The following is a 26,468-nucleotide window of genomic DNA, read 5'->3' on the forward strand; positions in this document are numbered from 1 at the left end:
CTGCAAGATGGATTCCAGGACGTCAACCAGGGCCTGAGGTTACTCTCAGTATCACGGGGTGTGGTGCTTCCAGTTCAGAGAGTCAGTGGTGGAGAAGGGCTGGTAGTACAGGACTGGCTGGCCTGCCTGAATGGACCGATAGTCAATAGCCTGCATCGAACCTCGTACCTCATGCAGGGGCATCTGGAGAGCTGAAGTTGGGGCCTGAGCTGACCGTAGCTGGTGGGTGATGGGAGTGTTGGCACCTGGTTGGTCTGGAACTGGCAGCGGAGAGACTGACAGTGGTGGGGTGACTGGTCAATTCAGAGATACATCAGGAGGTGTCACTGTAGGGCTATAGGGCAGTGGTGGTGGATCCTCTTCAGGAGACTCCTGATAGATGGGTTTGGACAGTTTGGGGTCTCTGGTCCTTTGGGCCACAAAAATCCTGCTCTGTCACTTATTAGCACAGAACTGAACCCAAGCGGGCATAGTCTGAACAATCTCTAGCCATGAATCTATGTAAGGGAATTGGTCAGGCTGGCCAGGAGTCCCGGTCATAATTTTCCAAACTGCTCCCACTGTGAGGGAGCACTGTGTCCACCTGCCCCATCTTCCCAAGATGGACACCCTTGCCTCCCACAGACTAGGGGTCAACTCTCTGGGCGTGAATAAACTTTTTAACCGATACTTTAAGGCAATGAAAACCAAGGTAAATTCATGGTATCAAGAAAAGGCAAACTTTAGGTTCTGTACTCTAAAAGAAAGGATCCCCCTGTCACCCCCTTGGCTATTCTCTGCCTCTAGTTGCATCTCCCTCATTAGAGCCAAAGGACTTTCCCCAGGGTGGCTGTGCTCCCACTGTCCTGAAGGAAAACCCAGCAGGGTCCTGCCAGGGGAGGCCCATGGTGTGAAGCCCAGCTACTAGAGGGGGCAAGACGAAGGGCCCAGGGCTGATGATGTGATTGCCAGGGAATTGCAATGGTAAGTGGACATCAGATAATCCCAGGGGGAATACATATCAGAAACAAGAAATTAATTTTCCCTGGTGCAATAAGTGAAAGAGACTGCTAATGCCTTTTTCTGGGAGCACTTATGTTAGAATTGGTGGATGTAAATTCATTCTCTGCCCTATGACAAGTACCTATATATGAACGTAGCAGAGGGGAGTCCCCATTGCACTCCAGGAAGGCCCCGCTCCTCCCCAGTGACCAGGTGAATGGAGGGAGTGGAGGACTGAGGACACACCAGGTCCCCAGTCCCTAAGGCCATTTTCCCTTAAGCCCCGTGACAAGGCACCTGTAGGTGGTGAGATGAGCCAGGGTGGGGGCAAAGGGCCACGAAGCTGACACTGGCTAATTGGGTGAGCAGTGGCAAGGGAGGTCGGGAGTCAAATGATGCCTGAGTTTGTGAGCACCAAGATGATGGGACAGAGTCCCAGAGGTGCTACGGATATCACCCAGACCGGCACCACCTATTTGTCATCGACGTTGCAGTTATGGGTAAGAATGAGCTGGTGCTGAATGTCAAGCTGGCCAAGCAGGCAGAGCCATGTGATGACACGGACACGTACACACAGCCTGTAACCTGCCTGTCCTGGTGCCAGTGCAGAAGGTAGTCCAGGCTCAGGAGAGCCGCTGGGTACAGACACATGGCTTTGGGGGGACAGACACAGGCAAGCTGGGGTCAAAGGAGAGTGTGGACAGTGTTCAGACAGGAGAACTCAAGAACGCAAAGGCTGTGGTAGGCAGGTGAGCTTCCAGCACTCTGGAAAGGAGTCCTCAAGTTTCTCCCTGCTGATCTACTTATGTCATTTTAAACAGATGCCATTGGATTTCCAAAGAACGCCTTGACTTGAGGGCACTTCTCCGAACCACCTTCTCCTGGTCTCCCACTCCTCACTGCTCCCCTCCACCCAGCTCTCATCCCCAGCACACAGCGGAGCCCCCGCTGCCCTAAGTCTTGTCATGCAGACCTTCTCAGCTTTCTCCTGCTCAGGTCCTGAGGCGCCGAATCTTCCTGTGAAGAAGATGCAGTTTGAATCAAGACACAGGTGGGTTCACAGCCCAGCTCGGCTACCAGCTGGCTGAGTGGCCTTGGGCAGCTTGCTCAGCCCTCGCAGGCTGGGTGTCCTTATCCGGCTCAGCACCCAGAATCACTCTCAGAAAGCTAAGTCAGTGTCAGTGTCCAGGAGTGCAAGGAAGAGGCAAAAAGAATGGACAGGAACAGGTTCCCTCCTAGAGTAGTTTGGGGGCGGGGTTAGAAAAATGGAACATGATTCCAAAGGGACACTCAGATCAGAGGCAAAGGAAGGGGACAGAAATAAATTGAAGGCTGGGAACCCACAAGAAGAAACAGCCAGAGTTGCTGAGAGGGAAGAAAGGAACGACTCACACAAAGCAAATGTCCTGTTGTTTACACCTCCTTGGAGGTGTCCTTTGCCCGGCCTGGCTGCTGGGTACACCACCTGCTGCCCTCCTGCTCTGCGCACTCCCCTGCCAGGTCCCACATCCCGAATACTGTCAGCGAATTCCATTTCCTTCAACCATGAATTCTCAGTGAGCATGCACAGATATGCACATTTCCCAGTCGTCACACGCACTGCTCATCCTGACAGTAGTGTGACCCTTCCCTGGGGTGGCAGGACCTTCCCAGTCCACTCCTGAGTCAGCAGCAATCCAACAAAGTCCCTAGGGAGATGTGAAGGGAGGGACACCGCCTCAATTGGACCCTGGTGCAGAATGTAAAATCTTCTGAGCCTTCCCACCGCACCCTCCCCACAACCCCGCCCAGTCCTTGCACTGAGACCCCTGCACAATGTAGGGGAGCCAGAGGCAATCTCTAACCCCCACTTTGCTTCTCCTGTGCTCTTTAGCTGGTGGCATTCCTCAGCCTGCAGCCACTCACCAGATGGAATCAGGCCCTCAGGGGAGCCCAGGTCAGCCTCCTGGGGTCCTCTCCTCCGCCTCAGGGCCACCACACCTATTCCCCATCTCCACCCAGGACGAGACTGCTATAGAGGAGCAGGTGTAGAAAAGAAAACCCAAAGTTGGAAAAGGCAGGAAGTTAGGGTTAAAGCTAAAACCTGTGCCCTGTCCTGCACCTTGCAGCCCCTCCTAAGCCTGGCATGGGGACGCAGAAAGGAAGGGTCACATGCCCTGCAGGCATTGGAGGTCCGGTAGTTGGAGAGGATGACAGTTTCTGCTGGGGACTGAATAGCCCTGTCCACCTCTGGGAGGATACTGGCAGCAAAGGGAAGGAGTGAAGTCATCTTCCGTGGCACGGGGGACTCTGTGGGATGGGGCCCTGTCCCTGCACAGCTCCGTGGGACTGGACGTGGCTCCCTGGCTGAGGAAAGATGCCAGGAGGGAAGATAACGGGAGGGTCTACTGAGGGTTGGGGTTAGGGAGGTGACATGGACTGCTTACATCAGACTTTATTTTTGGGCTGATTGTTCTTTCAAGGCATAGGCGGCGCCCTTGACTCATAGTCCATGATGTGACCAGGGGTCAAGCCTCATGCAGGTGCACCCCACAGTACAGCCCAGCACGGAGGACCAGGGGTTTTCACCCTCACAGCTCTCTGGGTCTCTGGAGAGCACCCCTCTGAGTCCAACCTCCTGAACCACTACACAGTGAGCTGTCAAGTGAATCCAGCCTCTTATTTCATTTCAGTTTGTTTTCCTGGTCTGTGTGTCTCTGTGTGTGTGTGAATGTGTATGTGTGTCTGTATTTAGAGGGTAGGATTTATGCAAATTAAAAAGAAAAGTATGCTGTCTTCAGATTGCATATGAAACTGCAGGGTGGCATTTGAGTGGCGCACCATGGAAGGGCACTCAGTTGCCTGATACTACAAGATTCAGGGACGTGGTCCTCCAGGACGACCCTCCCTGGCCATCTTCACGGCGTCAGCACTGACATGCTCCACACCAATGCCCACTTCAAGTTTTTTGAGAATCTGAGCTCACTTGCTGTTTTCACACCCAACACGGATCTGCTCAACAGCACAAGGTCCCCACAGGCTCCCTGTCCTTAGATATTAACTTGAGGGAAGAAACCAAGATGCCTATCGAGGTGCCTCCTAGCTACAAGGGACCTTCTCCCAGGAATCTGTGTCCCCTTCTGCAAGTCCTTCCTCTGTAGAGGCCAAACTCACAGGAACCTCAGAACACTGAGGACTCAGAGCTGAGTCTGATGAAGCCCTGGGGATTCCTGGTAATTTTCCCTGCACACAATAGGGTCGCAGCATAAATGAACAGAAAATGAGAGACTGGGGTCCACTCCTGGGCTGCACAGAGAAGACCCAGGTGTAGCCACACCTGGGTTGAAGGCACAGTGGTTTGAAATCCTTCTCTGAGTCTGGGTTTCCACATCAGGTCGGCACCCAGAATCACTCAGGAAACTAAGTCATTGCCAGTGTCTCTAGGATTGGAAGGAGAAGGCAAAACAGAGAGGTCCCCTACTGCCAGGATAGTCTCTGGGAAGAAGGAGTATGAGATGTCCAAGGGGCAGTCAGACCTCAGTGGAAAAAAGGGAATAGAAAAGGAATGGGGCAGGGAACCCACAGGTAGAAACCTCCCCAGAGTTGCTGGGAGGGAGCAGAGGAATGACCCAAACAAGCAGGTGTCACCGAGTTTACTGTTTACCTCTTGCAGACGCCCATTGCCCAGCCCTGGGTGGTGAGTACACTGCCCTCTGCCCTCCTGCTCTGGGCCCTCCCATGCGGGAGGGGTCACGCACCACAGCTCTTCTCAGGACTTTGACCTCTTTCAACCAGGAATTCTCAATGGCCATGGCCAGACACATTTCCCAGTCCTCAGGTCTGCTGCTGACCCTTGATTATGCTGAGAGAAATGTGACCCTTTGCTGGGGTGACAGGAGCTTCCCATTCCACTGCAGAGTCAGCTGCAATCCTAGGAGTCCCAAGGGAGAAGTCAGAGGGAGGGACACTGCTACACCTGGACCCTTGGGCAGAACGGGAAATCCTTTGGAACCATGGATTCTGTGGACATTCATGCTCCCCGAGTCTGTTCACTGAGACCCCTCCACAAGGCTATGACAATGACAGCCTCAGCACTCCTCGGAGAGGATCTTGTCCAGGCTCCAGTGCCACACTCCTGAGCTCCTGCCTGCCCTGGAGGACAGGTGTTGCTTCCTGGTGTCCTGCAGTCTCTGGCTGTGGACTCCTGCTGAGATCAGTCCCAGAGGGGAGACCAGCTCATTCTCCTGGTGACCACTGTCTCCACCCCTTGCCCCTTGTCCATCCAGGGGTCCCTGAAGAAGAGAAGGTGTAGGAGAGGAAAAGCAAAGCTGGAAACATGGGGGCTTGGTCTTCATGTTAAAACCTGTGTCCTGCCTGCAGCCTGCAGCCCCTCCCTAGGCTAGCGTGGGTCTCAGAAAGGAAGGGCACATGCCCTGCAGGCATTGGTTTTCAGGTGGTTGGAGGCGAGGACAGTTTCTGCTGCGGACCACATAGCCTTGTGCTCCTCAGAGAGGACCAGGCCAGCAAAGGGATCGAGTGAAGTCAGCTTTGGTGGCACCTGGGGACTCTGCGGAATTGGCGTCAGTCCCTGAATAGCTCCATGGGAGTGGGCCTGGGTCTTTGCTGAGAAAAGATGGCAGGACGAAAGAAAAAGGGAGGTTGTGCTGTGAGGTGGGGTTGGGGATGTGCACTGCTTTACCTCAGACTTTATTCATGGCCATGATTGTTCTCTCATGGCAAAGGTGACCACTTTGAGTCATAGTCCATGAAGTGGCCCAGGGGTGAAGCCTTGGTGCAGGTGACCCCCGTTTCGCCCAGCATTGAGGGCCAGGGGTTTGCACCCTCACAGCTCTCCCATGCTCTGGAGAACATTTCTAGCAAGAGTCCACACTCTTCAACAACTTCCCGGTGAGCTATCCAGTGAATCCCAACCTATTACTTCATTTCAGTTTGTGAGAATGTGTGTTTTTACACAGAAGGAAGTATGACCAAACAATCAAAAAAAGTCTGGTGGCTTCAGATTGCATGTGAAACTGTGTCTTTGTTTTCTTTTCTTTCTTTTTTTTTGAGACAGAGTCTCACTCTGTTGCCCAGGCTAGAGTGAGTGCCGTGGCGTCAGCCTAGCTCATAGCAACCTCAAACTCCTGGGCTCAAGCAATCCTCCTGCCTCAGCCTCCCGAGTAGCTGGGACTACAGGCATGTGCCACCATGCCTGGCTAATTTTTTCTATGTGTATTACTTGGCCAATTAATTTCTTCCAATTTATAGTAGAGACTGGGTCTCGCTCTTGCTCAGGCTGGTTTTGAACTCCTGACCTCGACAATCCTCCCGCCTCGGGCTCCCAGAGTGCTAGGGTTACAGGCGTGAACCACCGCGCCCGGCCATGTTTTCTAGTTGGGCAGCATGGAAGGACACTCAGTGGCCTGACCCTACAGCTTTCAGGGCCTTGGTCCTCCAGGATGACCCTCCTCGGCCATCTTAACGGCTTCAGCACTGACGTGCTCCACACCAATGCCCACTTCACGTTTTCCGATAATCTGAGCTCACTTGCTGTTTTCACACCCAACACGGATCTGCTCAACAGCACAAGGTCCCCTGAAGGCTCCATGTCCTCAGCTGTTACACTGAGGGAAGAAACCTAGACTTCGGCAGTTTCCTCCTGGCTATAAAAGGTCCTTGTCCCGGGAATCTGTTTCCCCTTCTGCAAGTGCTTTCTTTGTTGGGACCACACTCACAGCGACCCCAGAACACTGAGGACTCAGAGCCGGGTCTGTGGAAGCCCCAGGAATCCTGGGCATTTTCTCAGCACACAACAGGCGCTCAGCATAAATGAGCAGTAAATAAGAGATGGGGGTCCACAGGTGACTTTCAGTCCATTTCACTGGAGAGGTGGTTGTGAGGGGTGTTGGGTTGGGGGCCTGAGGGACGGACGAGTGGGAAGTGCAGTGACCTGTAATGAGGGTCAGTCCCTGTGGGACACAGAACCTGGTGAGGGCAGGAAGGCTCAGCTGCCCCAGGGAAGGGATCTGGGGCCTGCCAGTCCTTATTGCCATCCTCTTGCTTGCCTGTCCTTCTGTCTATTCCTGTGACACCAGGCCACTTGAAAAGCCCGACAAATGGAAGTGCTGCTCCTGGCCTGTTTGGTAGGAAGAGCAGAGAGAACGCGGGGATAATCCACCAGCCCCCTTGGACCCCTCCTCAGGTGTTACCTCTCACCACCCTACCTCCATGAAGTCGCCTGCCTCTTGTGCCACTAGGTTCCCACCTCCCAATCCTAAGGCCACCATTTATGCGAATGTGCTTGGGTGAACCAGCAATGTTTATTCTAAAACAAGAAAATCCACACACACCGTGGGTTCAAGGCAAATGAACAATTGGTTTCTGTGTCTTCCATCAGGATACCAAGGGAAGACCCCACCTTCCAGTGAATACCTGCAAAGCCAGCCCCTGAGGGGACAGGGGTCTGGATGAGGGTTGTCCTTCCACCCTCGGCCCATGTGATCAGGTGTCATCAGAGCAGGGGTGCCCCTGCTTCCCCAGGACATTTCCATCCTGGGGGAGGGCATACATACACTGGCCAGGCGAGTGCACACCTCAGGGGTGTGGGGCGCGGTGTCAACGCCATTACAAGTTGGCGCCTGTTTCCGGCTTTGCCTAGAGCAGCTAACAAGTTCAGCGCATGCGCAATTGTCGGTTGCCCTGTGGCGCGAGAATCCAAACAAAGGGTCCTGATATGGGCTAATGCTTTGGTGGCTCGACAGTTGAGCGGCCTATCGCAGCTTAGGGGTTGTACTTCTGGGGTATATAGCAGCTTGCACGCTGCCGGGCTGGGTCTTCCGTATCATGTAAGTCTAAAGGGAACCCCATTAAAGCACGGTCAGAAGAACTCCTGTTGCCGTGTCTTCCTTGCTGGCGAGGCGGGCGCGACACAGGGGCTAGGCACAATGCAGAGCAGGTGTGGATTGAGCCTGCTTCCACCTGCTCAACCCTGGACAATTCTGTGGAATCCTCCGGACTTAAGAAATTCAGGGCTGAGTGGCTACTCACACCAACAGGACACCAATAAGTGCAGTTGGGTTTTCATTTCTTAGCGGAAACCTTGTTTCTTTGCTCCTGATATCACCAGGGTATTCGGTAATAGCCCACAGAACCCTTTGGAGAGGAAGAAGAAGAGGTGGGACAGGTGTACTGATGGCAGGAGAGCTCCCTCCCCCAGCCTACAACCCTCCTGCTGATGTACCTCTACCTCCCACAGCAGTCAATGTCCTGCAACCATGCACCAGAGTCTTGGCTCAAAGGGCTTTGGGTGGCCTTGAGGGGCCCCATGTGATGATGGCGTCCACCAGGAAGGTGGGAACGTAGCTCATGGGGAAGTAGAGGAGTTTCGCATCCCAGCCAGCTGAGTAGCAGGTACGGGGGTGGCAGGCTGTCAGCACATGCTCCATGCAGTCCATCACCAAAGACAGATCCTGTGTTAATCTTCCTTCTATTGGTTCTATTGATTTCATGTCTGGACACAATGAGAAAACACCCATGAATATGTCCACCTGCAATTGATTCTGCTTTCGGTTTAACTTCAGAGTGTAAAGTTTCTAAAATCTCATGGCACCCAGCATTGGCCGATATTATCCATGCAAAATCCAGAAGACGGTCCCATGCTAACCCCATGCTGAATTGTTCCACACTAACACACCTCTGCCTGTTTTCCTGGGAAATCTGGACTGCACAATGGCAGGTGTCCGCCAATACTAGAAATCTGAGCACCTGGAGCCAGCTGTCTCTAATGTCTCACATGAAATGCCAGCTGGCACGGATGCCTCTTCTCTCTCTTGCTTTCCTTCACTCTTCAAATACTGAGGGGTTCAAGTAGATACCGGCCCCAATTTCCATAAGCCAGGACACTTGCTTCATGTGAGCGATTGTCTACAGAGCACCCATCATGGATATGAGGCTACAGGTCCCCACTTTCTGCAAGAGGCTGAACTTCTCTGAAGCCCTGTCAGGAGGATAGACCTTTGAGGGACGCATTAGTGATGGATGTGGGATTCCTGACGAGAGTTTCCTTCTCTCCACACTGCCCACAGCTCACTCACAGGATGCTGGACACTTCTCACCATAGATCTGCTTGACCTCTGGTCTGGCCCTCTCCCACGCATCCTTGGAGGTTTTGGAGAGCATATTAGAACTGCTCACAACATTCTTGAAGACACCAGGTTCAATTAAAACAACCTTCGGTCCAAAGTAGGATAGCTCCCTCCTGCAAGGCAGAGAGACAGAGGGGCTAGGATTTCAGACTTCTTGTAAGGCAAAACACAAGCCATCAGTAAACCATACCAGCCTAACAAACTACCTGGGTGGTATAAGTTAGAAAGCATGGGTATTTAATGTGAGCCAAAAGGCATAAGAATTTGGATGAAGCCATTCATAGGTATAATAACTAAATAATGTTCTTAATCCTTTACACACCCACCTTGCTAGTTGTGAAGTGTAAATTCTCATGCCAGGCACCACTGCTGGGCTGTCTCCCCTCATGTCCCTCACAGCCAGGACCCTCCCCAAATCTGGGGGTTATCACGGCCAGCAAGGCTGACTGAGTCACAACACCTAGAACGGTTGGCAACAACGGCTTTCTCTCTCCTGTCTCTCTTCCTCTCAGCTGTCCTAGTGTCTGGGTCAGGGAGCAACCCCTGCTGTCCTAGGCTGCGCTGCTGCTGCTCTCACACTAGTGCCCGCTGCTGTGTGCTGTGCCGAGTCAGAGGCCGCCCCCGCCCCTCAAGGGCTCCCTGCACCCGAGCATCTCGGTGGCTGCGGACATGGGCCCAGCAGCCAATTATCCCACTTCCCATCTGCTTCAAACATGTCCTGTCTGGGGCCTCCTCAGAAGGCTCAGAGGATGTGACATATTCCTAGCCCTGCGGTCCCCCCCTACCAAAGCATAGAGAGGAAATCCCACGTAATGGCGGATAAATCCATAAAGGGGGAAGGCCAAAAACCTGAGGGAGAGATCTGGAACAAGGAGCCTCTAAAGCCCTGAGGACATGAAACTCTGGCAAAGTGCTCCCACAGAGGACCAGGAACAGGAGGACCCAGGCAGGGCCCTATCCCAGGGCAATACCTGAGGGAGTCCGAGAAGGCCTCTACGCCGTACTTGGAGATGCTGTAGCCGCCACTTGTAATAGACACTCTACCCCCAATGCTGGAGACGTTGACCATGCGGCCCCTCGCCTTCCTCACTAAGGACACCAGGCCCAGAGTCACCTCGATCACCCCCAGCAGGTTGACGTCCAGTATGGTAACAAAGTCTTGTTTGGTCAGCCACTCATTGGGGGTCAGGGCACCGAGATGCCAGTGTTATTAACCAGGCCCCAGAGTCCTGGGGACAGTGAGAAGAGGAGAGAGCATTTCTTTCTAAGAATTCTAAGAATTTCTATTTCTTTCAAATAATATAGTCAGTACACATAATTACAGAGATGCAGGTAAATCCAAGTTTTCCAGAATGACAACAATGAGAATAAAAAGTAGAAAAAAATTCCAATATCGGGACCCTGGCTCTGATTTACATAAGTAAGGCTGCATCAAGGAAAGAATATTCTAAATCATTAAACACTATGTCTTACAAACTTGTTCACTATGTTGAGAAGATGTTCATTTTTGAGAGAATACAATGTGATACAAACCTTGATCAAAATGTAACCCCAATTACAGGAAAGTATAAAGCATATTTATGTGTAGATGATGATTTGAGGATGAACTTTGCTTCTATCATTATACTTTTAGGTATTGGGGCAATGATCATGTTCTACATTTATTCTTAGATCAAGGAAATGCATGTCCTCTTCATCCCCCATAACAAGACAGAGAAGGCATTGGTATTAAAGAAGAAGGAAAGTAAAACAATCCCTTATAAGATCTACTTTTTTACACAATCCCCCTGTCTTGTCTTCTGAACATGGGGTTGGTCTTAAGTCTGGACAAGCTGAAGAGCTGGGAACATGAACCTGGCTTGGCATGGAGCACACCCCCCTCATGTACGCCCCTACCCAGGGAGACCTGATGGGTGAGGAAGGTCTCACCAATAGGAGGACTTGCACCTGGGAACACTCTGTGCATGTCCCCGGGGACAGGACAGGGGTCGTCCCTTTAACACAGAGGAAAGCACAAACAGACTTGAGGAATCTGGGCAGTACCTCTGTCCTCCACAGGCTCCTTCACCCACTGGGCAGCTTCAGTGATGCTGTCTGTCTTGGTGACATCCAGAGTCACCGTCTCCAGCCTGTCTGACGCCTGGGCTCTCAGCTACTCGGCCGCCTGCTCTGTCCTACAGGCAGCCAGCACCCTCATGCCGCGCATGTCCAGCTGTCTGGCCAGCAGGTTCCCAAAGACAGAACCACAGCCCGTGATGAAGACGTACTTGTCTCGGAGGTGGCTCACCACCTGCCTCTCCCAGTGCCAGCGCACAAGGTAGTACAGGCCCACGAGGACAGCCAGGTACAGCCACATGTTGTTGGGGAGACAGACACTCACAGACTAGGGTATAAGGAGCCTATGCCAGTATTCAGACAGGAGGACTAGGGAACAGAGGGTGGCATTTGTCAGGGAAGCCTCCAGGGACTCTGGCATGGAGCCCTCCCTTGCCTCACCCCACCCCTCTGCTCTTGGCACTGCTGTTGCAAGTTCTGATACACGCCCTTGAAAGACCTCCAGTCCTGCCACATGAGAAAATGTTACTGCTCAGCAATGCCTCCCTAGTCCACCGATGTCACTCTGCCCTGCTGTGCCCACACAGGTGTCCACATAGGCCCACACATGAGCGTCCACACTGGTCTCCATACCAGGGCACACACATGCACACTATGGCACACATAGCACTCCATCTAACCTGGAGGGTCAGAACTGTCTCTGCACATCTCGTACAGTGACATCCTGGGCTGCACAGAGAAGACTCAGGTGTACTGGGAAGCCACACCCGGGATCAAGACACTGTAGTTTGAAACCGTTATCTGAGCTAGGTTTCCACATCAGGTCAGCACCCAGAATCACTCAGTAAACTAAAAGTCATTGCCAGTCTCTCTAGGATTGGAAAGAGAATGCAAAAAGAGAAAAAAGCAATAGGTCCCCTCCTGCTCGAGTAGTTCCATGGAGAGCAGGAGTATGAGATGACAAAGTGGCAGTCAGTCCTCAGTTGGAAGAAAGGAGAGAGAAAGGGAACCGGGCTGGGAATACAAAAGAAAGAAAGTGACAGAGTCACAGGGAAGGGCAGAGGAATGATGAAAACATGCAGGTGTCACAGTTTACTGTTTACCTCTTGCAGATGCACGTTGCCCAGCCCTGGGTGGTGAGTACAGTGCCCTCTGCCCTCCTGCTCTGGGCCCTCCTCTGCGGGATCACACTCCACAGCTCTTCTCTGGGACTTGGAACTCTTTCAACCATGAAATCTCAATGGCCGCGGATAAACACATTTCCCTGTCCTCACAACTACTGCTGACCCTTGCTCATGCTGACGGCAGTGTCACCCTTTGCTGGGGTGGCAGGAGCTTCCCAGTCCACTGCAGAGTCAGCAGCAATCGGAGGAGTCCCCAGGGGGCAGTCAGTGGGAGGGACACTGCATCTCTGTACTCATGGGCAGAAGGGGAAATCATTCGGAACCTCGGATAGTGTGGAGACTCACGCTCCCAGAGTCCCATCACTGAGACCCCTTCACAAGCCCCGTGACAATGACAACCTCAGCACTGCTGGGAGAGGAGGTTGGCCAGGCTCTGGGGCCACACCTCTGGGCTCCCGCCTGCCCTGGTGGACTTGCGCCACCTGGTGTTACTCTGCAGTCTCTGCATGTGGACTCCTGCTGGGAACAGCCCCCCAGGGGAGCCCAGCTCAGCCTCCTGGAGACCACTGTCTCCAGCTTCAGGAGCACTCTGCCCTCTGCCCCTTCTCCATCTAGGATGGGCCTCCTGAAGAGGACGAGCTGTAGGAAAGAGAAAGCAACGCTGGGAAAGACAGGAAGTGGAGGCTCATGGCAACCTGGGTCAAGCCCTGTAGCTGCAGCCTGTCTAAGGCTCCAGTGGGGACATAGAAAGGAAGGGCCACATGCCCTGCAGGCAATGGAGATCAGGAGGTTGGTGGGGATGACAGATTCCGGTCGGGACTGAATGGCCTGGTGCTCCTCAGAGAGGACCAGGGCAGCAAGGAGCAGTGAAGGCAGCTTCTGTGGCACCCGGCACTCTGTGGGATTGGGCCCAGTCCCTCGCAGCTTCAAGGCAGGTGACCTGCTTCGTCCCTGAGAAAAGATGCCATGGAGGAAGACTAGGGGAGGTTCTACGGACGGCTTGGGGTAGGTGTGCAGACGTGCACTGCTTTACTTTACACATTATTAATGGCCATGTTTGTTCTCTGATGAAAATGGTGGCCCCATTGCTACCAGTCCAGGAGGTAGGCCAGGGGTCCAGTTTCAGGGTCTCTGCACCTCCCAGTGGAGCCTCGCAGGGCCAGGGGTGTCCACCCTCACTGCTCTCCCACTCTCTGCAGAGCACTCCTGGGAGTGAGTCCAGCCTCCTAAACGACTCCCCAGTGAGCTGTCAAGTGAATCCCAGCCTCTTATTTCATTTCAGTTTGGTTTCCTGGTGTGCGTATGTGTATGTGTGTGTGTTGTGTGTGTCAATGTCTATTTACACAGAAAGAATTATTAACATTAAAAAAGAAGCTGTTGTCTTCAGATTGCATATGAAACTGTTGGCTAGCTTTTAGTGGGGCAGCATGGAAGGACACTCAGTGGCCTGACCCTACAGCTTTCAGGGCCTTCGTCCTCCAGGACGACCCTCCCTGGCCATGTTCACGGCTTCAGCACTGACGTGCTCCACACCAATGCCCACTTCAAGTTTTCGGATAATCTGAACTCACTTGCTGCTTTCACACCCAACACGGATCTGCTCAACAGCACAAGGTCCCCTGAAGGAAGAAAACCTAGACCTAGGCAGGTGCCTCCCAGCTACAAAAGGACCTTATCCCTGGAATCTGTGTCCCCTTCTGCAAGTGCTTTCTCTGTTGAGACCACACTCACAGCAACCCCAGAACACTGAGGACTCAGAGCACGGTCTGTGGAAGCCCCGGGAATTTCTGGATATTTGCCAAGCACACAACAGGCGCTCAGCATAAGTGAGCAGACAATGACACATGGGGGTTCAAACGTGAGTGTCACTCCGTGCCAGTGGAGACGGAGGTGTCAGGGATGTGGGGTGGGGGCCTGAGGGAGGGCAACTAGGGAAGGGCAGTGACCACAGTGAGGGTCGATACCTGGGGACACAGAGCAGGTGCTGCTGAGGCAGAGTGGCCCAGCTGCCCCAGGGAAGGGATCTGGGCCTGGCAGTCCTTATTGCCATCCTCTGTCTTGCCTGTCCTTCTGTCTATTCCCGTGACTCCAGCACTAGAGAAAACCCTCATAGGGAAACATTGACACTGTCCTGCATGGCAGGAAGGCCTTAGAATCCACCTGTCCTCTTCAAACCCCTCCTCCAGTCATCACTCTCACCCCTGACTTTTGAGACTGTACCGGCCTCATGATCCCATAAGTCTGCACCCCAAATCCCCGATGCCATCCAGAGCTAAGGAAAGAGTATCTTCAGGGCATAGAAGTGTAAAAGCTATCACACCTGCTGTGTGTAACTCATTTCATTGTTCCTTCAACCAAATCCTGGGAGTTTCCTTCTGGCAGTTTTGCAGCCTTAACTCTCTTCCTTGTCTCCTTTCCTGGCCTCTGAGTCAGACTCCCCCTTTGGGATCACGTCCTCCTTGTTTGCCGACAATTAATTACTGCATCAGGAGGAATGTTGGCCATTCTCTTTGCCTTTTCCTTGGAGTGCTAGAGACTGTCAAACTGCGATTTCTGAGGACTGAATTTGAGTGCTGAGGCGGATGAGGAAACCCAGACTCAGACAGGGATTTCATCTACTATGTCTGAAATTTAAGGGTAGCTTACCTAAGAAATTAAAATCCCACTACTAAGAATTTGGGTAGTAACAGAAAAATATAGAATAAAATCCCTGAACATGGCTGAACTTATCAAGTGTTTGTAGGGAAACATAATCCAAGGGAGTCCATGGGTTGAAGTCACAAGAAACACTGGTTATGTGTCCTCTGGAAAGACCCCTGTGCAGAGCAACTTCCCGCCAATGCCTGCTAAGTAGACACCTGAGGACAACGAGCCAGGTTGATGGCTTTCTCCCCATCCCTACCCGACATACATGGGTATCTTCAGGGACAGGAGAGGTCTCTGACCACCTCCAAGCGATTTATACCCTGTGGGAGGGTGTAGACGGACCAGGCTAAAGCACACTCTGAGGAGAGGGGCAGCAGGCAGATAAGGTGTGTACTAAACCTCCATCTCCCAGCTCACACCGTCCCCTGTTGTCCTCCCACCATTGTTCCAAGAGCCTGAGAGCCTTGAGTGGCCACCCAAGGCAACAAGACAACCAGGAATGCTATTGGATTCTTGTTTCTCAGCTGCATAACTTGGCACTTTCCTACTAACATTTCTAGGGGCATGGATGAAATCCCAGGAGAACCATAGCCAGGAGGGGAGGATGGAGGTAGGACAGGTGACTTGATGACATGACAGCTCCCTCTCTCCACCCTATTTCTCTCCCCAGGACACATCCCCTCTCACACAGCATCCAACCCCACCCAAACAAGTTCCAACATCTGGTTTCACAGGGCTTTGGCTGGCCTTGGGAGGACCCAGGTGAGGATGGTGTCCCCCAGGAAGGTGGGCATGTAGCTCATGGGGAGGTAGAAGAGTTTGGCGTCCCAGCCAGCTGAGTAGCGGGTGCGGGGGTGGCAGGCGGTCAGCGCATGCTCCATGCAGTCTGTCACCTCTGACAGATTCTCCTTGCATTCTGGCAAAAGCCGTGAAGATAGTAGTTTCAGGTCTGTTGAGGATGAGAAAACAGCCTTCATCGAGTGGCACATCCCTCTGTTCCCTTTCACAGCTCTATGCTAGGAGGAAAGTCTGTAAGAATGCCTGGGCCCCACAGTGATGTGTCCCAAATCTGATCTTTGCAGGTTCCCCAGAGGTTGACTCATCATTATCTCAAGAAAAATTGGTCCGCACTAAGCCACCCTGGGCCTCTCCTCCTGAGAATATCTGGACTCCACCACACCTCCAGCAGTTCTCAGCTGACAGAGTTGAAGCACAAGAAAACTAGTCCTCTCTAAACCCAGCTTGCCATGAGTGCATGGCATCTTCCCTCTCTGTCTTTAGTTTGTTTTTCAATAATATGATGGGACAGAATTTCCAATTATACTGAACGTGGTTTACCTCTCTTGTTGACCTGTTGACCACACAGCACCTTGGGAACGGAGCTGAAGATCCCCACTTTGTGACAAGGCTGACCTTCCCTCTCCCCCCTATCCAGAAGGAGGACAGACCCTCATGGTGTTGGAGACATTAATCATGATCTGAGGTTTAGTTTTCTCACTGTCCACAGTGCACTCACAGGATGCCAGATACTTCTCGCCATAGATCTCCTTGATCTCAGGTCGGGCCCGGTCCCACACCGCCTGTACATTCAGCAAAATCCTCTCGGTGTTGTTCATGTTTGTCTTGAAGGCACCAGGCTCAATTATAGCCACCTTCACCCCAAAGGGGGCAAGCTCCCTCCTGGGAGACAGACAGGCAGAAGGCACGGAGTTCAGAGGTCTTGCAGCAAACACAAAACACACATAAACCTAATGAAAATCCAACACAGGGTGGTGGTAGAAAAAGTAAGAAACCTTGACATGTTGGGACGTGTAGCAGAAGGCCAACAGAAATTATGACGATGGCATTGCCTGAGTGTAGGGATGACATACTTTACACACCGAGGTCACTAGCTCCGAATCCCCTGGAATCAGCTGCCAGGTACCACTGCTGGGCTATCTCCCCCTCGCCCCTCACATCCAGGGCATCACCAGGATTCGCCCATCTCACCCTCTGTGCCCCTCAGTCCCCTTCCTCCCTCTCCTGCCCTGTGACTCCCTGGCCATCTGTCAGCGGGGCTGGTGCGGCTGTCTTCTGGGGAGCATCCCTCTGCCTTCAGTCTGGGCTCCCCACACGCACAGCCGTTCTGCTCCCTGCAGCCCACGGGGGTCTAGATGCCCCTAGATCTAATACCCGCCCTGAATACATCCAATCTGTGGATTCCACAGCCAATGGCATGAAGGACAGCACGTGTCCACAACCCACAGGTCTCCACGACCCACTGCTGCCCACCTCTCAAGCCTCCCACACATGTCCTGACCTTGTTGTTTGGCCCAAGAATACCCCACAGCATAGGCGGTGCAGTGAGGCTCAGCCTTGCCTGGAGCTGACACTGTCCTGTCATCAGGAGCCCTGCCCACCCCTCCTTAGCAGGCTGCGAGGTTCAGGTCTCCAGTTCTCAGCTCACCTCTCACAGCCAGGACCTTCCCCAATTCTGGGGGCTGCCTTCACAACATCTATGACGGTTGGCAACAATGGTTTTCTATCTCCTGTCAGCAAGTTTCTAGGTCAAGGGGCAACCCCTGCTGTCCTAGGCTGCGCTGCTGCTGCTCTCACACTAGTGCCCGCTGCTGTGTGCTGTGCTGAGTCAGAGGCCGCCCCCGCCCCTCAAGGGCTCCCTGCACCCGAGCATCTCGGTGGCTGTGGACATGGGCCCAGCAGCCAAAGTATCCCACCTCCAAGCTGCTTCACACATGTCCTGTCTGGGGGCCTCCTCAGAAGGCTCAGAGACAGGTTATAACATTTCTTAGTCCTTGTGCCCCCTGCTCTACAGGAACAGGAGGGGAGGTCATGTAGAATGGCTGGCTAAATCCAAAGGGGGAAGGGCCCCAAAGCCTTAGGGATGGGACTCAAAAAAAGGGCCTCTAAATCTGTGATGAAATCAAACTCTTGCAAAATGTTCCCACAGAGGACCAGGAACAGGAGGACTCACGCAGGGCCCTATCCCAGGGCAATACCTGAGGGAGTCCGAGAAGGCCTCTATGCCGTACTTGGAGATGCTGTAGCCGCCACCTATAATAGACAATCTACCAGCGATGCTCGAGACGTTGACCACGCGGCCCCTCGCCTTCCTCACTAAGGGCAGCAGGCTCAGAGTCACCTCGATCATCCCCAGCAGGTTCACATCCAGTGTGGTCACAAAGTCTTGTTTGGTCAGCCACTCGTTGAGGGCCGAGGGCTCGGAGATGCCAGCGTTGTTCACCAGGCCCCAGAGTCCTGGGGACAGTGGGAAGATGAGAGAGCAACACCGAGTTGTGCCTGTGTAGTGTGGACACAGCTAGGGTTCACGTTCCCAGCCCATCAGAGTGACAGCAGGGTGGCGGGTGCTGGAAGGGGACTAGGAGAGACTAATAACAGCGTGGTGTCTGAGGGTTAGGGAGCTGCACAAGCTGCAGCTGTTGAGGACACAGCGCACGTCTCCTCCTCCTGTTATTCGTCTTGGCCCCGCCCTCAGCCTCCTGACTGCGGGCATTGACCCCACACTGGACGGTGGCAGGAGCTGGTGTTGGGGAAATATTGTGCATCCATTAGTCTGGAAACAAAGACACTGCAGTTTGGTTATTTACACATTAATGTGGTCCTTACAGACATGAGCACGTTCACCTAAACTTTGAGATTTTCTGGAAAACTCATATAGTGAGTCCTCAACATCTATCTATTGATGTGAAATAAGACAGGAATAGGTATAGTGTGAGACAGAGAAGAGAGGAAGAGAGAGACACAAAAGAAAAATACAGACAAGGCTAAAACCTGAGTGGAATTTGGTGGGGAGGGAAAGAACTGGAAGCCTACATTTGGGAGACTGTGGAAAACAATCCTGTGTTTGGCCTCTGGGGACTGGCCTTGGAACACCCTCAATCAATATTCACCAATTTCCTACATGACCTTTTCGAGAACTCCAAGGGCAGGCTTTGGGGTGAAACAAGACCAACTCACCCCACTGCCCAGTCCACAGACTCCACCCTCTGCTCACTAACGTATCACCTCCTCCCACTGCACCCTTGCTCCTTCCACTTCAGTTCCATGTTAACTCCATCCTGGGAAAATAATCTCTGGAAGTTGCAAACCCACAATCCCAAGGAATTAACGTCAACACAGTTCCCAATCTATACACCTCAGGGAGCAGGAGCAGAGAACCCTCTGAGGCACGGCAGGTGGTGGCTGTTGTGGATCAGGAAGAATTGGCCCTGGGACCCAAGTCCCTCACCTGCACTTCTGGGAATGTATATTCCTTTTCCAGGATCTCCTATCTCTTTCTAAGAATAAAGTCAATATATACATTTATAGAGATGCAGGAATATCAAAGTTTTCCATGATGACAACAAATAGAATAAAAAGTAGGAAAAAATGCCAATATCCAAACTCTGGCTATGTCTTAAATGAGTAAGGCTGCAGCAAGGAAAGAATATTCTAAATGATTAAATACTATGTCTTAACAAACTATTTCATTATGTTGAAAAATGTTCATCTTTGAGAGAATACAATGTGATACAAACTGTGATCAAAATAAAATCCCAATTACAGCAAAGTGCAAAACATATCTTTGTGCAGATGATGATTTGAGGAACAACTTTGCTTCTATCTTTATACTTTTAAGTATTTTGGGCAATGATCCTTTTCTACATTTATCCTTAGATCAAGGTAATCCATGTCCTCTTCATCCCCCATAACAGGACAGACAAGGCGGTGCTGTGAAAAAAGAAAGGAAAAGATTCCCTTCCTAGATCTGCCTTTTTACACCAGTTCTCAACTGGTGTCCTCTGAACATGGGGATGGTCTTAACTTTCCATGGACCGGAGTGGCCCACAGAAGGACAAGCTGAAGAGCTGGGAAGATGAGCCTGGCTCTGGCACGGAGCGCCCCATGCACACCCCCAGCCCAGGGAGACCTGATGGGTGAGGAAGACTAGACAGCTAGGAGGACTTGAACCTGGGAACACTCTGGGCATCTCCCCAGGGACAGGACACGAGGTGTCCCTTTAACACAGAGGGAAGCACAAACAGACTGGAAGAATCTGGGCAGTACCTCTGTCCCCTACACGCTCCTTCACCCACTGGGCAGCTGCAGAGATGCTCTCCGTCTTGGTGACATCCAGAGTCACCGTCTCCAGCCTGTCTGACGTCTGGGCTCTCAGCTGCTCGGCCCCCTTCTCCGTCAGACACGCAGCCAGCACCCTCATGCCACGCATGTCCAGCTGTCTGGCCAGCAGGTTCCCGAAGCCAGAGTCACAGCCCGTGATGAAGACGTACTTGTCTCGGAGGTGGCTCACCACCTGCCTCTCCCGGTGCCAACGCACAAGGTAGTACAGGCCCACGAGGACAGCCAGGTACAGCCACATGTTGTTGGGGAGACAGACACTCACAGACTAGGGTATAAGGAGCCTATGGCCAGTGTTCAGACAGGAGCACTAGGGAACACAGAGGGTGGCAGTTGTCAGGGAAGCCTCCAGGCACTCTGGCCGGGAGCCCTACCTTGCCTCACCCCACCCCTCTGCTCTTGGCACTGTTGTTGCAAGTTCTGATACACGCCCTTGAAAAACCTCCAGTCCTGCCACATGAGAAAATGTTACTGCTCAGCAATGCCTCTCTAGTCCACCGATGTCACTCTGCCGTGCTGTGCCCACACAGGTGTCCACACAGTTCCACACATGAGCGTCCACACAGGTCTCCATACCAGGGAACACACATGCACACCATGGCACACATAGCACTCCATCTAACCTGGAGGGTCAGAACTGTCTCTGCACATCTCGTACAGTGACATCCTGGGCTGCACAGAGAAGACCCAGGTGTGCTGGGAAGCCATACCTGGGTCAAGGAATATTAGTTTGAAATCCTTCTCTGAGCCTGGGTTTCCACATCAGGTCAGCACCCAGAATCACTCAGGAAACTAAGTCATTGCCAGTCTCTCTAGGATTGGAAGAAGGCAAAAAGAGAAAAAAGCAATAGGTCCCCTCCTGCTCCAGTAGGTCTGTGGAAAGCAGCAGTATGAGATGTCCAAGGGGCAGTCAGTCCTCGGTGGGAAGAAAGGGGAGAGAAAGGGAACAGGCCTGAACCCACAGGAAAGAAACTGCCAAGGTCACAGGGAGGGAGCAAAGGAATGAACCAAACACACCAGATGTCACAGAGTTTACTGTTTAACTACTGCCAACGCCCTTTGCGCAGCCCTGGGTGCTGGGTACACTGCCCTCTGGCCTCCTGCTCTGGGCCCTCCCCTCCCAGGTCACATCCCGAATATTGTCAGGGACTTGCACTTCCTTCAACCATGAATTCTAGTTTCCATGGACAGACACGTTTCCCATTCGTCGCACCCACTGCTCACCCTTGCTCAGCTGGACAGCAGCGTGACCCTTTGCTGCAGTGGCAGGAGCTTCCCAGTCCACTGCAGAGTCAGCAGCAATCCGAGGAGTCCCAAGGGAGCAGCAAAGGGAGGGACACGGCCTCCACTGGACACTTGGGCAGAAGGGGAAATCCTTCGGAACCTCGGATAGTGTGGAGACTCACACTCCCGGAGTCCTTTCACTGAGACCCCTCCACAAGCCCTGTGACAATGACAACCTCAGCACTGCTGGGAGAGGAGGTTGGCCAGACTCCAGGGCCACACCTCTGAGCTCCTGGCTGCCCTGGCAGACATGCGCCACCTGGTGGCATACTGTAGTCCCTAACAAACTACTGGGGTGGTATAAGTTAGAAAGCCTGGCATTGCATTGCATTGGTATAATAACTAAGTACTGTTCCTAATCCTTTACACACCCATTTTACTAGTTGTGAAGTGTAAATTCTCATGCAAGGCACCACTGCTGGGCTGTCTACTCTCATGTTGTCCCTCATAGCCGGGACCCTCCCCAAATCTGGGGGCTGTCAGAGTGAGCATGGCTGACTTAGTCACAACCCCTATCAGGGTTGGCAACAATGGTTTTCTCTCTCCTGTCCCTCTCCCTCTCAGCTGTCCTAGTGTCTGGGTCAGGGAGCAACCCCTGCTGTCCTAGGCTGCGCTGCTGCTGCTCTCACACTAGTGCCCGCTGCTGTGTGCTGTGCTGAGTCAGAGGCCGCCCCGCCCCTCAAGGGCTCCCTGCACCCGAGCATCGAGCATCTCAGTGGCTGCGGACATGGGCTCAGCAGCCAATTATCCCACTTTCCATCTGCTTCACACATGTCCTGTCTGGGGGCCTCCTCAGAAGGCTCAGAGCATGTGACATAATTTCTAAGCCCTGGTGTCCCCCCCCTACCACAGCATAGATAGGAAGTTTCACGGAATGTCTGGCTAAACCCAGAAAGAGGGAAGGGGCAAAAAGCCTGAGGGAGAGATGTCAAACAAGGGGCCTCTAAATCTGTGATGAAATCAAACTCTGGCAAAATGCTCCCACAGAGGACCAGGAACAGGAGGACTCAGGCAGGGCCCTGTCCCAGGGCAGTACCTGAGGGAGTCCGAGAAGGTCTCTAGGCTCACTTGGAGATGCAGTAGCCGCCACCTGTAATGGACACTCTACCAGCAATGCTGGAGTCGCTGATCGCGCGGCTTCTCACCTTCCTCACTAAGGGCAGCGGGCTCAGAGTCACCTCGATGATTCCCAGCAGGCTCATGTCCAGTATGGTCACAAAGTCTTGTTTGGTCAGCCACTCATTGGGGGCTGAGGGGCTGCAGAAGCCAGCGTTGTTCACCAGGCCCCAGAGTCCTGGAGACAGTGGGAAGATTAGAGAGCAACACTGAGTTGTGTGTGTGTAGTGCAGACGGAGCTAGGGTTCAAGTTCACATTCCTTTGAGTTTATTTATAGAGTCAAGAAGAATGTGCTACTTGGTATGGAGAGACAAGGGGTGGAGAGGAAAGGAGGACATGGTGACTTAACGTTGTCAGGGTTTGCATATTCTTCAAGCTATTAGAGGTTAAGAATGGTCCTTGTCATCTCCTCTCCCAGTTCCTAGAACCCAACATGCAATAAGCCCAACTTTGTTTAGTTCATGGACAGAGTTTGAGAAAATAGCGTGAGTGCTCATCTAATATCTCATGAGGGGAGAAAGACAGAGACAGTAAAAGAGGAATGGGGTAAAAGAAAAAAAAAAAACAAGAGAAACACAAAGAAGAGAAGGAATAAAAAGGAAAGACAAAAAGACCCATGAATAATTGTTTTCTCTGTCATTGTTGGCACAGACACACTGAAAACCGTAACACTAAGGGAGCATGGAGAATAGGCCACCTTCGGACATCAGGGGACAGGCTGTAATGCAACCTGCACCAATTTTGAGCCAATATTTGCTCAGGAAGCAAAGTTGACCATCTTTGCCTGGGAATTCCAACGTTCACCATGGAGTGGACACACAGGGCAGACTGGGGAGGAGGCCTCGGCCCACAGCAGGGTCCAGATGGCACCCTTGGCCCCAGGCAGTGTCAACATTCCTTCCACTCTCCCCAGAGTCCACCCTTGACATCACCTCATGGCTCCCCGAATGCTAAGCCCTCATGAAGACTGTGTGCTTCATATGCAGGAACAAAAACACAACATCAAGGATTGAAATAGTCTGACTTCCCCACCTACAGACGCAAGGTCAGCAGGGCCAGTGTTTTCGGTGGACCAGGACTGAGGGTGCAGTTAGACAGAGTTTGAATGTAGCAATATTGGAAAGATAAAAAGGCCTTACAATATTATTCCTTCCCCCAAACAAAACCATTCATGGCCTTTAAGAAATTAATATTCTTTGATCCAATTATTTTACTTTACTTGAATAACATTGCTAATCATGTGAACAAATCTTATTACAGAATCTTTGCTGAGATGTTATTTATGCCAGGAAAAGTGGGAAACTAAGTTCAGCATCCAACAATATAGGACTGCTTAAATAAATTATATTCTCTAACCATGATATGCAGACAGACATTCACTGTTATGTTTCAGGAGAGATTTGGTTGTATAAAGCGGATCCCAGAACACATGAGGTAGAGGGTAACTAAGTCTAGAGGGTGCCATTATGGTGAATGTTGTTTTATCTTTATCCTCCTCTACTAGTTTTCCTCTATGAGCATGTTTTACATTTCTAATCAGAACAAAGAAATCCATCATCTCTCTTTTGACAAAAGGAACAGGCAGCGTAATGTAGCAGAAGAACAGGAATTATGACTGAGTATTTCATACGAAGTCCCTTCAGTGCTCTAAACCTCCACCCTCATGAGTCAAGTGAGGACGTATATTCTCAGAGCCCTCAGGGGGGACAAGTGTGAGGAACCAATAAGAAATGCTGAGCTCATGAGCCGGGATCCAGCCTGGCCCAGGCGCCCACTGTCCCATGCCAGGCTCAAGGTCTGGCTCAAGGGCACAACCTGCCTCCAGAGAGTCGACCCTAAACACAGGCTGTGCTCCTCTGACCCTGTGGCTCAGGCACAATCACTCTAGGATGTCTAATCTAGAAAACGGAAAGGTCACAGTTCTTGAAAATGCAGACACCTTGGGAATCTTCCCAGTTAGCAGACAGAAGTTTCCATCTTCCCATAGAGAGAGGAAAGAGACACACAGAGGAATCTGGGGGGTACCTCTGTCTCCCACATGTTCCTCTACCCACTGGGCGACTGCTGTGATACTGTCTGTCTTGGTGACATACAGAGTCACAGTCTCCAGCCTGTCTGACGTCTGGGCTCTCAGCTACTCGGCCGCCTTCTCTGTCCTACACGCAGCCAGCACCCTCATGCCGCGCATGTCCAGCTGTCTGGCCAGCAGGTTCCCGAAGCCCGAGCCGCAGCCCGTGATGAAGACGTACTCATCTCTGAGGTGGCTCACCACCTGCCTGTCCCAGTACCAGCTGAGGAGGTAGTACAGTCCCACGAGGGCCGCCGGGTACAACCACATGGCATTGCTGAGAGACACACACAGGCTGAGGTATAGGGAGATTATGGCCAGTATTATTTGAGACAAGAGGACTAAGGAACTTAGAGGGTAGCAGTTAGCAAGGAAGCTGGCTTGGAGGCCCTCAGTTTCCTAACCCTATCCCCTGCTTTTTGTATGGCTGATGCAAGTGTAAGGCTGGTGGCGGGCCCCCTCCCTTCCCTGGATCAAAAAGAGAAGACTCATGAGACCAGACCCGCCAAGGACAAAGCTGTCAGGCCCTGCTGAGAGGATCCACACCCAGATGTCCACCTAGATAAGAATGTTTTGGCTCCTGGATTCCACAAACACCTCCAGCCCCTCCTAAAATCCCCAGCTCTTCCCGCCAAAAGTCCCTAGCCAGGCCCAAAGGATATAAAAGGCCTCAGCCCCTTCAAACTGCGGCGACTTCCGGGGCCCCTGCTCTTGGGGCCCCAGAGCCTCGTCCACGAGTGTATAATAAAGCCACGTGGTTTGGCCCCCCCCCACTCTTTCTCTTTCTGTGTCTCTTTTCTTTTTGCCACCGCCGGAAAACCTTACATTTGGTGCCGAAACCCGGGAGGGGAGTCTTGGCTGCGCCGGCCTGCCTCAGGGCCGTGGTCGCGCCGTCCCCTCGTGTCTTCTAGACCTCGGACCGGGACCTCCACCGGACGCCAGCCGACCAATTGGCCTGGGTAAGTCCCTCTGCCCTTGTGTTCCTAGCCCAATGAGTCCATTCCAGGGTCTCTGTCCATAGCCCAAGTCAGAGATCCTCCACCATAAGGACCTGAGTGTCTCGGGGACGCCCGAGCCCTTCAGTCAGTCCTTCCATCCGTAAGGATTTATAAGGACCTGAGTGTCTCGGGGACGCCCGAGCCCTTCAGTCAGTCCTTCCATCCGTAAGGATTTATAAGGACCTGAGTGTCTCGGGGACGCCCGAGCCCCCTCAGTCAGTCCTTCCATCCGTAAGGATTTACAAGGACCTGAGTGCCTCAGGAACGCCTGATCCACTCAGTTGGCCCTTTCCAAGGCTCAGAGCCTTCTCTCCAAGGCCTGATCGGTGACCTGGGACGCCGGCTCCCGATCTCATTCTTCCCTCATTGGACTAGGACACCATGGGCAGTCAATCCTCCAAAATCAAATCTAACACGCCTCTGGGCTGTCTCTTAGCCAGTCTTGCAGCCCTGGGCCTCAAGTCTGATATTCGGCCCAAGCGACTCATTTTCTATTGTAACACCGCCTGGCCGATGTACAAATTAGGCAATGGGTCACAATGGCCTAAAAATGGGACTTTCAATTTCAAAATTTTACAAGATCTCGATAAGTTTTGTCACCAAAATGGCAAATGGTGGGAGATCCCTTATGTCCAGGCTTTCTTCCATCTGCGCTCCCGTCCTTCCCTCTGTCAGACCTGTGACCCGTCACAAATCCTCCTTGCACTGAGTTCTCCACCGTCCTTGGCCTCTTCTACCTCTCAGCCGAAGGACCCATTAGAAATCTTTTCCACCTTTTCTGACCCTCCTGACTCCCTTACCTGTCCCCCTGCTCAGACTCCACCATATCTAGGTCCTCCTCCTCCTAGCGCCCCACCGTCCTCCGCTACTGCTTGCGCTGGCTCTCTGCCAGCATCCCCTGTCAGTCACCACACTCGATCCCACGCAGGGCCCTCA

General features: G+C 52.5%; 1 protein-coding gene and 2 pseudogenes across 5 annotated transcripts; all 3 read right to left on the reverse strand.

Annotated features, from left to right (window-relative positions):
- Positions 1–7,561: 7,561 nt before the first annotated feature.
- Positions 7,562–15,284, reverse strand: LOC105865622 (retinol dehydrogenase 16-like; annotated as a pseudogene).
- Positions 15,285–15,429: 145 nt separating this feature from the next.
- Positions 15,430–21,409, reverse strand: LOC142873387 (retinol dehydrogenase 16-like). 5 transcript variants are annotated; one of them, XM_076007398.1, is made up of 5 exons: positions 21,290–21,409; positions 19,994–20,375; positions 17,926–18,184; positions 16,446–16,648; positions 15,430–15,878 (listed from the first exon to the last, which is right to left on the reverse strand). In XM_076007398.1, exons 2-5 carry the CDS (start codon positions 20,304–20,306, stop codon positions 15,658–15,660), a joined length of 996 nt encoding a protein of 331 aa, XP_075863513.1. In that variant the 5' UTR covers positions 20,307–20,375; positions 21,290–21,409; the 3' UTR covers positions 15,430–15,657. The 5 variants fall into 5 exon arrangements, with proteins under 5 accessions (XP_075863513.1, XP_075863511.1, XP_075863512.1 ...); XM_076007396.1 differs by lacking the exon at positions 21,290–21,409 and adding an exon at positions 20,776–21,098; XM_076007397.1 differs by lacking the exon at positions 21,290–21,409 and adding an exon at positions 20,689–20,776.
- Positions 21,410–21,668: 259 nt separating this feature from the next.
- LOC142873389 (retinol dehydrogenase 16-like) lies at positions 21,669–24,832 on the reverse strand (annotated as a pseudogene).
- Positions 24,833–26,468: the final 1,636 nt, after the last annotated feature.

This window comes from Microcebus murinus, chromosome 10 (genome assembly GCF_040939455.1).
Source record: "Microcebus murinus isolate Inina chromosome 10, M.murinus_Inina_mat1.0, whole genome shotgun sequence".
Taxonomy (NCBI): domain Eukaryota; kingdom Metazoa; phylum Chordata; class Mammalia; order Primates; family Cheirogaleidae; genus Microcebus; species Microcebus murinus.

Bases quoted from the DNA above. Each gene is read 5' to 3' on its own strand.
- LOC142873387 (XM_076007398.1), bottom strand. From the start codon at position 20,306: ATGTGGCTGTACCTGGCTGTCCTCGTGGGCCTGTACTACCTTGTGCGT. The intron at 18,185-19,993 runs GTACTGCCCAGA...CACTGTCCCCAG, and splicing joins GGAGCGTGTAGGGGACAGAG to GACTCTGGGGCCTGGTGAAC. The intron at 16,649-17,925 runs GTATTGCCCTGG...GTTTGCTGCAAG, and splicing joins GCCTTCTCGGACTCCCTCAG to ACCTCTGAACTCCGTGCCTT.